At 47.5% G+C, this 12,375-nt stretch overlaps 1 protein-coding gene across 1 annotated transcript in view; it reads right to left on the reverse strand.

The window, feature by feature from the left end:
• The window catches only part of TSHZ2 (teashirt zinc finger homeobox 2), a 389,161-nt gene extending 382,465 nt beyond the window's left edge, over positions 1–6,696 (reverse strand). Inside the window, exon 1 of the mRNA XM_040981292.1 lies at positions 6,536–6,696. Within this exon, the coding sequence (XP_040837226.1) occupies positions 6,536–6,575 (40 nt within the window). The 5' untranslated portion in view covers positions 6,576–6,696. The remainder of the gene's footprint in view (positions 1–6,535) is intronic.
• Positions 6,697–12,375: the final 5,679 nt, after the last annotated feature.

The raw sequence follows: 12,375 nt of genomic DNA on the forward strand, positions 1-12,375 counted from the left end.
TGATCCAGGTATATTTTTTTTCCTATGCAATTTCTTTAAGCTCATTATCCCCAAAACTTTTGCACTGGGCATTTCTCTCTCATTAACCATACCTAAATAATATTGATATCTATTAGCAGTAGGATTATGTGACTATGCCTCTTGAATTTTAATCTCTAAAATTCCAAATTATTTTTGGCATTGCTTTGGCATCCCAGAATATTTGAAGATACCCAGAGGACATTTGCTTTTTTTTCTGTAGCGAGAAGGCAAAAAGATGGAGAGGCAAAAACTAGAAATTCCAAATGGCTGTTTTAATGACTTTCAAATGCCTCCGAATTATTTAATCATTTCATCCATGGAGTTTGCTTTGGAAACAAATCTATCAGCAATTCCCACATGCATCTCGAGTTTCTTTTCCGTGTGTCTGTGTATGCACATAGCGTTTTCGGAACTGACCTGGGGACGAGACCCTCATGATGATTTCCTGGACACAATGAGCAACGCGAATACGGCCATACTGCTGTGTCAGGAGCCGTGCACTGGACGGGACACTGCTGGCCACGAGAAGCGAGGCCATGTGTTTGCAGACCGAGTTCAGCAGTGACATTTGGACCCTAAAGCCTCTATTTTGAATGATTGTTTCTTAAAGAGCTGGTGCACCTTGAAATTCGCTTTTCATGCCATCCCTGTGCCTTCTCTTGAGAAAAGTTCCCCCAACCAGAGACAGAGAAAAAGGTCAGTTGTAGGGGAAGAAAATGAAATTATAAATCCAGTGAAAACCGTGTTATATGCTAGTGGCCTATAAAAGATGTCATTCCTGTTTTTTTTTTTTTTCTTACTGCAATATCCAGGTAATGAAACAAGCATTCTCAATGAGGTTATTGTGTGAGCATGGAGTGACTGAGTCTCCTAACTAAAGAGCTGCTTGTCAATGGTCAACTCAAGCAACAGTAGCGCTTCAAACTTTCAACAGGACTTGAAAAACTAAAAGAGAAAACAATGACACACACCAACTGTGGGAAAGGTGAAATGAGCATGGCTTGCAGGGACGCGGACTCGGGAAAGGAGGAGCTCTTTGCTCAGACAGTGAAAGGCAGCTTGCACTCACCACCGCATCAGAAATTAAAATACATTTCTCCCGAAGAAATAAAAATATAACAGCGTTCTTGACTTGTGAAGCAATAAAATTATTTGTGTGCCAAGCTTCTTTTAATATCACTATGGCTTTTTTTTTACACATAAAAGTCATTCGATTTGATTGTAATTAAATATGTAATGAAAAAGCACTGCTTCAGGGAAGCCATGCAAGACACTCTCTAACTGTTAGTTTAATGTATTTCCAACTGACTTTGCATCAAACGAAAATGATACTCTGGGTATGCCTGGTCTTCACAGAGAATCTGTTAGACAATTCTGTGTTTTTTTAAAGGAGGCCTGGGTGAACGCAGGTAGTGCCTTTGAAACAGTGCCCAAGTCTTCCAGAATATGACATGCCTCAGTAAAACTGATAGCTCAGGCACAGGGGTGGAAGGGGAGGCTCAACTTTGGGCATCGAATCAGTGCTTGCTAATTGCAGACCCGGCAAAGCAGCTGCGGGGCCTGGGTTATACTTTTGGCTGATTTTCCAAAGCTCAGTTTCAGTGACGGGCAGAGGTGCATCAGTTCTGTGGCCTTCAATAATGCCAGACTCAGCCACGCCAATCCCTACCCCACCCCTTTAAAGCAGGCTCCATGGAGAGCACAATTCTCAAGCTACCGGAAGAGAAGCAGCCCAGCTGGAGAAAAGCCGACAGATGAATGAGAAGTCAGCTGCGATGAGGCAGAATGAACAAAACCTGAGCTGGTGCACGGGCCTCGGGTCAGGATGCTTCTGGAAGCCATCTCCACAGGCCTTGGAGGTGTTTGTTGGCAGGGTGGGGGGGCAGGGTGAAGCCTCCCCGAGGGGGCAGTGATCCAGTGGGGAGACCAACTGGCACAGAAAGGCATGTAGGGTGATAGGGAAGGAAAGGCTGAGTATTTCCGGGATATGTATCTACCCCAAAGAAGCTCCAGCACCCAAGCCAGGAAGCCTGAAGGAGACTTCGCTGTGCGAAGTTTCCCAGGGCTTCACCCCTTACCTGGTTCCACTAGAACTCTCTGTCACTTGCAATCTGCTGATTAAGGTTAATGTATCCTGTCCTGATATAGCAGATTAAAAATGAAATCAATAAATGCCTAAAACAAATGGGCTTTTGAGATGTCCCATTCAATCTGGGTCTTTCAGGGTGAGGTGAGAGGCAGGAGAAAGAAATCGGCAAGGTACTGGGAAGGGACCACTTAAGCAATCAATTTCCATCCAGAACACGGTGTGGACTGTGCGATCGTAAGCTAGCAGTTCTTTCTTTTTGCAGGATTCTATCTTAAATAACAAGAATAGCCACAGCAGTCTGGATTGCTGAGGTCCTAGGGGCTTCCTTGCATGCTGGGAGTGGAGGAGAGTGCTGTGTGTGTTCCATTCATTTGTTAAAATCTCACTGGGTTCTACAGGGATGTACAGGAAGAGATATTTAAGTGTGTGAGAGGCGGTCTTTCTGAAGGCTGTTTAAGCAAAGTAAGAGAGTTAGGGTCTGCTAGCCACCCTGATTCCTGTCCTCTTCCTTGAATGCAGTCCCACTTGGTAGTAAAGGGAAGGTGAACGTGCCCCCTGAGCTGCCCGCCCCCGCCTGTGCTGACATTTTTGGGCCTTCAGCCACTGATCCAGAGCCATCATTCGCAGAAGGTGCCAAGAGAGATCTCTCAGGTCATTTCTACTCCACTGCTGAATGCGTTTCCATGTAAATAACCTGTGCTATTAAGGTGCAAATTGCAACTTTTAAGTAATGATTGCTAATAGTCTAATGTTTACTGCCACACAAGGACATTCATGAAAACAAAATCTGCATTATTCATCTCCATATTAAATAAACAAAATAAATTGAGGGAGCTGTTCTTTCCTGTAAGACTCCCCAGATCAGGGTTTTTCAGAAGGCATCTGGAAGGCAGGAAAAAGGAAACCCCAGAGCTCTTTGAGCGGGTACGGATAGAATCCAGTAACTTACATATCTATTAGATATTCACACGCACACAATCACAAGAGATTTTGTGTTCTGCAATTGTCTGGCGTTAATATAAAGATTGTGAAATAACATATGCATCGTGCATGGATATAGACAGGGACTGAGACAGCCTGCAGAGAGCAGAGGAGTTAAAACACGCGTCTACGATTTTAAATCTTTAACCACACGGCATCCCGCAAAATACAAACAAACCAAACCACTATTCTGTCTTATTTTACTTTCTTGCTGTCTTCTTTATCTTTCCTGAAATGGATGAGGGGTGAGGCTGAGGGTGGGGGAGATGCTGGTAGAATATCCTGCCATATGTCCAGGTAAAAGTGGTTATATTTTAACGGTGAGTGAAACATACATGCGAGGCAGCAGAGTACACACACTCCCACATGCACAACTCCATCGGCTACTCTAGGCTGCCTCCTGAACTTTGTCGCTTGTCCCTAAGTCATACATAGTATGCTGGCATCGCAAGGCTTCATAAAGCCAGGAAGAATAACATTTCAGAGGGAAATGTTCTGACTTAGCTGTTTCCTTCAAGTGAATCGCCTACCTCATATCCCTGCCCCTCCACCCCCGCCCGGGGAGAAGGATATTACAGATATAGATGAAAATTTCCCATCGCTTCTAATGTCATCCTGTTTATTCTATTTGGAAACTTGCTTTATTAGAAAGTTCTGTAATTGATTCCTTGAAACAACAGGACTTAAAAAAACTAATAACGCACAGGCATCCAATCGCCTCAAACCATTCTGGGGGGAACGAGAACTCCAGGAGAGCCGCAGCTCTGATTCACTCCCAGGCTTTCTCTATCTTCCATTATTCATTAATCAAGCCAGAAATCAAGCTTTCAACATCCGTCCCTGGCAGTAATTACTTGCAGTTGTGCATTGTGTTTAATTTTAACCCGTGATAAAAGTTAGTGCGGCCACAATCTTGGAACACCCCCCACCCAGCACCACCCGACACTCGTCCTCTTTCCCAGATATTAGCCAGTTAAAGAATCCCAAAGTGGCTAACTTTGCTGGTGAATAAGCACCCCAGCTGAAGACAGAGCAGGGTACTGATGACCTTGGATGAGTGAAGAAAACACTGCCTGCCTGAGAAATTCTGTTTTATTAACACATGGGCAGATATATACCATAAGAGGGGCCTCCCTGTGTACACACGAAATCACTGCCTTTCACTTCTTCCATGAATGTACTGAAAGTCATAAAAACAAACAGATTAAAACAAAAACAAAACAAACAAAAAATATCAGGAATACAATAGGCCGGAAAACTGAAAGTACAGCCATAAGTTCCTGCGGTCTCACTTAGAGCAGACGACTCAGGACCCCTAGACACCAGCTTAATGAAAAGCATCTAATTTAAATAATGTGACACAGCGTTATGTTACGTACACCTGAATCGACACTGATCAGAGGATAATTATAACCAAAGTATTGCAATTCTGAGCAATGCACTTTTTGTAGCGAGCTTAGGGAAGAAGACACGTCCAGTTATTCTGATAATTGAAATTACTGCCTAGTTGTTGATGGCCTTTACCGGAACAACAAGGGGGGGAAAAAGTAATTTCCAGGGCAGTATCACTTCTTCCTGGACGGTAGCCCAGGGTTCTCTTTCGGGACAACAATAAGGATGTTATCTCCAATAATCTAGCTGTACTTGAACTCATGTTGCCAGAACTGGATGTAGCAGGCTGGCTCTTCCTGCGGCTCGGAGGCCATTGCACATCCCAGCACTGTCAGCCTGCAAAGCAGTCTAAGTTTTCACAAATAACCAAGATAGTAGCAGAGGGGGCCAGGAGTCAAAGAAAATTTCTTTCCAAAAGAAATAGCTGGCGTTGAAGAAAGCAAGATCCACTGCTCGGGCAGGTTGCAAATGGACAGCATTAAAATATTTTAATGGGTTTGCTCTTGGGGAAACAACTGGAAAATATACATTGAAGCTTTGGTAACTACCAATGTTTACCTACAAATGGTTCTGTTCTCAGAAGGGAGCATCACTGAGGCTATTTCAGAGCACCTGCATTGCCACGGAGGCTGTAGACAGGTGGGGATGGCAGGTGAACATCGGGGTCCAGCACGCTCACACATAAAGACCCTCCGTAACTTTAGATTCCCTCTCACTCACAAAGTTCATGCAGGAATTCCATCCAATTTCTCCCTGTGTTTTGGAGTTGGAACAGTGTGAATGGGGTGGGGGTGGGGGGCTGGTGTCTTAACTAAGGTTACCCAAACAGGCCAGAGACAGAAAGAGAAGGAAAAAAAAATTCCACCAACAACAAAACTCAAGTTTTTGCTAAAACCCTGATTCAACTAAAGGACACAAAGAAATAAAAACGCCCACATTAAAAGCCAAACAAGATAATAATTGTGCATGTCTGGCTCTGAATATAGAGGGCAAGGCTTGCGTCACTGGCACTCCGAGTTACCATGGTGAGTGATTTATTGATATATATCAAGAATGAATAGATCAAAGGCAGCGAGATGACAGGTGATCAATCAAGTGTCAAATCAAAACTAGCAATCAAGTGGAAAGCTGATTTTTCAGTGGGTGGGTCTGGCAGGAGAAAAATGAACTTTCATATTACACTTCCGAGAAACAAAACCCCAGCATACTATTTAAAAAGCAATTAAGCAACCCAAAAGAAAAAAAAATTCCCACGGAAGACCTATTGTACTGCTCCATTAACCTGTTATTATCTGGGATGGGGGAGCAAAGGAAGATTCAGACGGGACAGTGCCTACCACACGCATCAGTCCACAAAGTTCGAACTCTTCTGGGCACCGAAAATCCTGAGCTGCTCAAATTTCTAAGGACATTTCCTGCCCCCTCCCTCTTTAAAGACAAGGGACATTTGTCCCTTCCATTTCCGAAAGCGGCTCTACTCTCCGAATACACGTTCAAAGGTTCTTCATTGGGTGGGCAGCGTTTTCCAACCAAAGCTGTACTCCTATTGCTGGCCCCAAAGGCAGCCAGCCCGCAGCCCAGTGATCCAGCTAGCCCAGCACCTCAGCGCCCAGAGCCCATTGAGAACACACTGGATCCCTGGAGACCAGAGGCCGCTAGCAGGCACTGACCGCGAAGAGGGATGTGGAATTGGAGGGGCCGTCACCATACTTCACACCCCAAATCCTCAACCTGGCTTTGGCTCCAGGCAAGGAACAGACTGGGAGAAAGTTAGGGGTGGGGTGGAGGGTGGAGGAAAAAAGTTTAAGGAGGGAAGGCTTGGTGGGATAGCTTCCCCCCACCCGTCCAACCAGAGCCTGGCAAGGGGAGGATGTGGGAGATCAGAGAAGGCAAGAGAGGATGGGGTTATTAGAGGGGCACCCGGAGCAAACTCCCCCGAAACATGAAGGGGGTGGCGTCCCGGGGCGCCCGGGGGCAAGGAGGGCGGGCGGGGAGCTCGGCGCGCGAGGTAGCCCGGGCCGGGCAGCCGCAAAGCGGAGCCGGTTCTCTTACCTGCCGCCCGCTTGGGTGCCTGCTGTTTCCTTCTTGGCATCGCTCTACTTCGCTCCAGTCCCACTTCTGGCGCCCCAGCCCCGAGCCGCGCGCTGGGGCCCGCTGTCCCTCTCGCCTCTCTGGGTCTCCTCCGCCTCTCGCCCGGTGGCTCCTAGGACGTCACTCGGCCTCTGTCCCCCTGCCGATCCCCCCTGCAACTCCTGCGGCACGGGCCAGAGACCCCCCTCTGTGGGTGGCAGACACGGGTGGCTGGTGCCGGCTGGTTGGAAGTGGAGGTTGGTTCTGTCTTGTTTGTTTGTTTGTTTTGGATTTTTTTTCCTCTTTTTGTTTTTGCTTTTGGAAATTTTTTTTTGATTTTGCTTTTTTTTTGGTGACTGTTGAGACACTTGATTTCTTTATTAAACATCCAAGACCGGATTCAGATGGAAGGGACGAGGGGCGCACACGCGCCACACGCACACGCGCGCGTAAAGATAAGGGGAAAAAGGCAATCCTGGGAAGGTAGTGGTTTCTTCTTTTTCTCTTCTTCTTCCTTCTCCTCTTTCCCTCCTCCTTCACCTCTTCCTCCTCCTCCTCGCCGATCTCTATGGCGGATTCGCGCAGGGCGAGATCACTCACGGTGGGTTTGTAGCTGCTGTCAGATCCCCGTCTGTGAGTGATGTGCGAGAGGACAGGAGCGGGTTTGGGAAAGGCAGAAAATCTGGAATTCACTCTCTCACACACACACACACACTCACACACACACTCACACACACACTCTCACACACACTCACACACGCGCGCGCGCACACACGCGCGCACCCGCCGCCTCCCGCACACACGCACACCCCCACATGCGCGCACACACGCGCACACACACTCACACTCACACAAGACAGGGCGAGGCGATGCCAGCAAACATCGATCCCGCTGAACAAACTGAACATTAACAAACTCCTCCTCCTCCTCCTCTCCCGCGACCTGATGACAGGGAGAAATTTACTCCCCAGCCGCACAGCGCCAGGCTGAGGGAATCTATTAAAGGGACAGTGTCCCGCCGGGGAGAGGGCTCGGCCCAGGGGCCGTGTGTGCCCACTAGGCGTCCAGACCCCCTGGGGAGGAGGCGGGGTGCGGGGAAGTGTTGGAGTGGGAGGTGAAAAGTGAAGGGACTCCGGAGGAGCGGGGGCGGGGTGATGGCTGAACTCACAAGCTGGGAAGCTGGCCAGGGTGACTGACCAGCGAGGACCATCAGCAGAGTCAGGAGGGGCTCCTAGGTCTGCCTGGAGCAGGGAAGGGGGCGGGGACCTTATGCAAGGATGCTGTCCACCTCCTATGTCTTGCCCCAACCCATCACCCGAAAAACCCCTGCCTTTTTACCCTCTTGTTCAGCAGTAGATGGTCATAAAATTAACCCCCTTCACCCTTTGATCATCTGATCACATGTTCTTTCTTGTATTCATTTAATGTAATTATTGGGCACCTACTGTGTGCCTGTTCTGGTGACTCTATGCTAATGCAAGAAGTGAAGACGCCACCCCGGCCATCCCATCTCTGCCTGATGCCACCTTCTCGCAGCACTCCATCTTATTTAAAAATTTAAACACACACTCTGCACTCCTATCCCATTGCTCTATTTTATTTCCCCCACTGGACTTCCTCGAGGCACATGTTACATACAGTTTTCTATTTCCCTAATTGTCTGAGATTTCCCTCTAGCAGCTAAGCTCTGTTGGAAAGAGGGAACTGCAAGTCTTTTGTTCCACTGTATCTACTCTATGTAGACAGAATCTAAGACATTGAGGAAGTGCCCAGTAAGACACCTGCTAATGATTGAGAAGCAAACAAATCAACAGAATAATTTTGAATGTTAAAATGGGGTGTCGAGAGACTGTTCCAGATGATTGCCACTCCTATGATTGTTGAGTCCCATGTGGGTCAGGCTTCTGGGAGGTGTCTGGGGGCATATGTGTGAACAGAAGGAACAGATTCGAGGAGGGTGAGATATGCAGGCTACAATGGGAGGGGGACTCAGGGAAGCCAGTCATCTGGACTCGCAGGAAAGAAGAGTGGTCCCAAGTGGGGTACTATCAGGGGACCAAGCCAAAGATGAGTTCTAAATGTAGAAGAGGGGTTGGGCATTGTCTTATGGGGGGGAGTATCCTGCTTATGGGCTGTACGAGGCCACCAAGTCAGTGGGTCTGGCCATGCCAAGACCCACAGACAGGACTCAAAGAATTGGTAAAGCCACAGCAGGCTAATTTCTGAGCTGATCATTTTGTATGGCCCTTGAATGGGCCCTCAGCAGAAAAAAAAAAAAAAAAGTCTCCCCAACCTGGATTCTGATTTTCTACTATTTTCTACCATTGTTAAGACTCACATGCCTGGCTCTTGCCCATCAACAAGCCCTGGCATCTTGGGCATCTTACCAACAAGCCCTGCTAAGCGGCTGGTGTCTTGGGCCAGATAAGCTTTGTCCTATGCCTTGCAGGGTGTTTGGCAGCATCCCTGGCTTTTACCCCCACTTCAACTATGACAGCAAACACTGTCTTCAGGTCCACTAGGACTGCCCCTGGCTGAGCACAATCATCCTCAATCTCCAAAACCAGAAACTTCCAGATGAGAGATTAGGAGCAATGTGCATTTTTCACAACCCCTCCCCCACACTCCAGCTCAGTTCAGCTCAGAGACCTCTGCCAAAAGAGTCTGTTCCATTGGAATCAGACACACCCCACATTGTTAACTATAAAGTCAAGGAAGTCTTTGATGGCAGTGTGATTCAGGTGATGTCGCACGGTGGTCACCATGGAGTTTCACCTGGGTCCACTCCTCACTACCCTCAGGGACACTTCCCAAATGAGGTCTCACCTGCCTGACCCAGACACCTCCCAACCCACCCACCTGTCACCTTGGCTGCGACTCGTTCTGCAACTGTTTTCTTGACAATTCTTCTGGGCTACAGGAAACTTAACTTTCCCACCCTACTCATCAGCGACAACATGTGGTTGTCGGTGCTTGCGAAGTGCTGCTTAATCATTTTAACGTCCCCACGTGTTTCCCCACCTCACACGTGTCCCTGACCTCAATCCACCCAAACAGCCTCCCCCCAAGAGCAGCCCCACTCAACTCCAGCCTTGCTTGTAGGCAACCGAGGCAGAGAAAAAGCTTGTATTTGGCAATGCCAACCAAAGGGTGTTCTTTTATCCCATGTTATCAACAGAGAGGACCCGGGCTCCACCAGCAGGATGCAGAACACGGTGGCACCTATGTGCTGTGCAGCAAAGTAGCTAAGCTATTAAACAACATTGAATCCCACAATGAAGAGTTACTCCCTTCTCCTTCCTTCTCAATCTGAGAACGTCTGCTTGGCACTGGTCGCTCTTTTATATTGAACACTTGCTAATCTGTTTTCAATCAAGATAACACAGATTTCCAGTTTAAGAAGTTTGGAAAGACAAGGATCAGGCTAGACTTTTTTGGTTTTTGTTTTTTTTTTTTTTAAAGGGGATTTCATTGATTTTGCATTAGGGGTAACTTCTATTTTGGTGAAAGATGTTGCTGGTGGAGATGTGAAGTTTAAACTCCCTTAATGAGTGTAAAATCAACAACAACAACTATATTTAACGGGCAACAGAGAGTAAAGAATGGTTCAGATAAAATGCAGGGGTGGCAAATGGCAGAAAGGTGATGTAGGCATGACTAGAGTTGGCAAAACATTGTACTAATTCAATGTACCATGGCACTCTGGGGAACACCTTCTGAGAGCTGGCATCCTGTACTAGTGCTATGTCTTGTCTCCAGGACGCTTAGCTTCCTGGATCCTACACTGCAACTTCAGGCTATGCAGGGGCATGAACTGATTGGAATGAATCAACAATCTTTTCTGAAACACTTATTCCCACACTGGCTGAACTTTAGAATTACCCGGGGACTTATATTATTATTGTTATTAAAGATAAAAGAAACCCAGGCCCCACCCCATTGTTATTAAATCAGATCCCTAGGTGAGGCCAGGAAATCTAAAATTTTTGAAGTTCCCAGGTCATGATGATACAATGCCAGGCATGGTAACAGGTGAATCAAGCTCACGGGTTGTATTACATGCAAGGAAAAGAAAGGACATCTATTCTGGGACCCACTCACAAGCTATGGATTTCCCCATCAAGCACACAGTGGATTAAGCTATTGTGACTTTGCCTGTCTCAGCAGTGGGCTTCAACCCATGGCAATCAGACTCATGGAGTGCCACTTTGTGCATGGCCCTGCCGCATGCTGGGCCTGAGGACAGCCCGGGAGATTCCTGAACATGGCAAGAACACATCTGTCTCAGAGAGGCCTCCTGCGCAGCCGTCAGGGCTGCCACACCCAGTCTTCCTGTCGGTGGCTGGTTTTCCTCTTAAAAAACAAATGCAACCTCCTCGGTCCCAGTATCTGTCCCACTCTTCCTCAGTGTCTCTTCAAGTGATATCTGCGTTTCCTAATTAAAATGTTAAGTCCTGGTCATCTCTGCGCCCCAAGTTCAGTGCAGCATTAGTGCCAGTAAACACTTGTGGAATGACTGAATTCCAGTCTGCACCCAGCTGACAGGAAGGATGTACTGTGAGTACACCTAGGGCTCAACAGGAAGTTTTCGTGAGGGAGGAGCATCAGCATTCAGTGTGGGTGCCTGTATCTTCAACCGGCACTGCCGTCTGTCACCAACATCCCTCCTCTCCTCTGCCTCTCTGCCTTAGCCTCCTCCAGATCTCCCCAGTGCTTCTTCCAAGAAACCTTCCTAGGTAGATCCCATGGAATCCAGATTTTCTAGTCCATATCTTCCCAAAACAAAGACACTTGACACGGAGTATGATTCCTGTTACAAACAGGGAGAGCTGATTTTTGTTTGGGCATCAGGGAAATGGTTACCTTGGAAAGTGGACATGGGGAAGCTTCAAGCTGTTGGAGCTCTTCCTGAACAGGGTACAGCTGATTCCTCCATGCTTGGCCTTAAGTCAGCTGCACATTTAGGTTTTGTGTAGGTATATGATACTTCAGATAGAAAGGCAGCCATCCTCCCCCTTTGCTACAGGTTATAATCAATGGTTTTGTTTTGAAAATCCCAATGCTCAGGTCTGGCTTCAGCGCCATGACATCACTATAGAGAAGTAGGATCCAGCCGTCAGGGTTTTACAGCCTCCAGTTCATGGCCACGCTTGAGAGCCAGAGCACCATGTGGCTTTTTCCTGGAGGAGTGGATCCATTGACTTCCTTTCATGTCATTTAACTCACTCAGGCTATGGCTCTTCCAGGAACTGTTTTGAGAGAACATCCAGGTAGCAATGTGGTTATTTCCAACTCTCTTAAGACACTTGGGACAACATTATGTTAGCTGGGGATGGAAATCCCCAGATGGTAGTAAGAGTGGAAGACTTCCAGGGAGGTTTGGGATCCAGGAGTGAAGGCAGGAACCGCTTCAGAGTAGGGCGAAAGGAAAAGTTCTCAGGGGAGGAGACGTGTGTGCTTACCTCTGGGAAAAGCCCACCAGGAACTGGGAAGAATCAGGGTCTGTGACCGCAAAAAGACTTGCATGGTGCAGGCACTGAAAGGATGCAGTGGCTGGGGCCAAGACAGGCAAGCTACCGGCCACAAAGAAGCCCAAATGATGCCAGGGAGATTGGTGGGCATTGGCATGGGGAGGAGATGGCCATGACATCTAGTTTGAATTTTCTCCTTCCAGCTGTTGATAAAGCCAATGTGTCAGTTAACAGCTTGAAAACAGAAGGTTTGGTCAACCTAAACAGGAGAGAATGGATCTCATTCCACTGGGTGGAAATTAACTTTGTGAAACCATGTAAGGTCAGGGACAACTCAGGCACAGGCAAACT

The sequence above is a fragment of the Ochotona curzoniae genome, unplaced genomic scaffold (genome assembly GCF_017591425.1).
Source record: "Ochotona curzoniae isolate NIBS_2020 unplaced genomic scaffold, NIBS_Ocur_1.0 contig_3520, whole genome shotgun sequence".
Lineage (NCBI taxonomy): Eukaryota > Metazoa > Chordata > Mammalia > Lagomorpha > Ochotonidae > Ochotona > Ochotona curzoniae.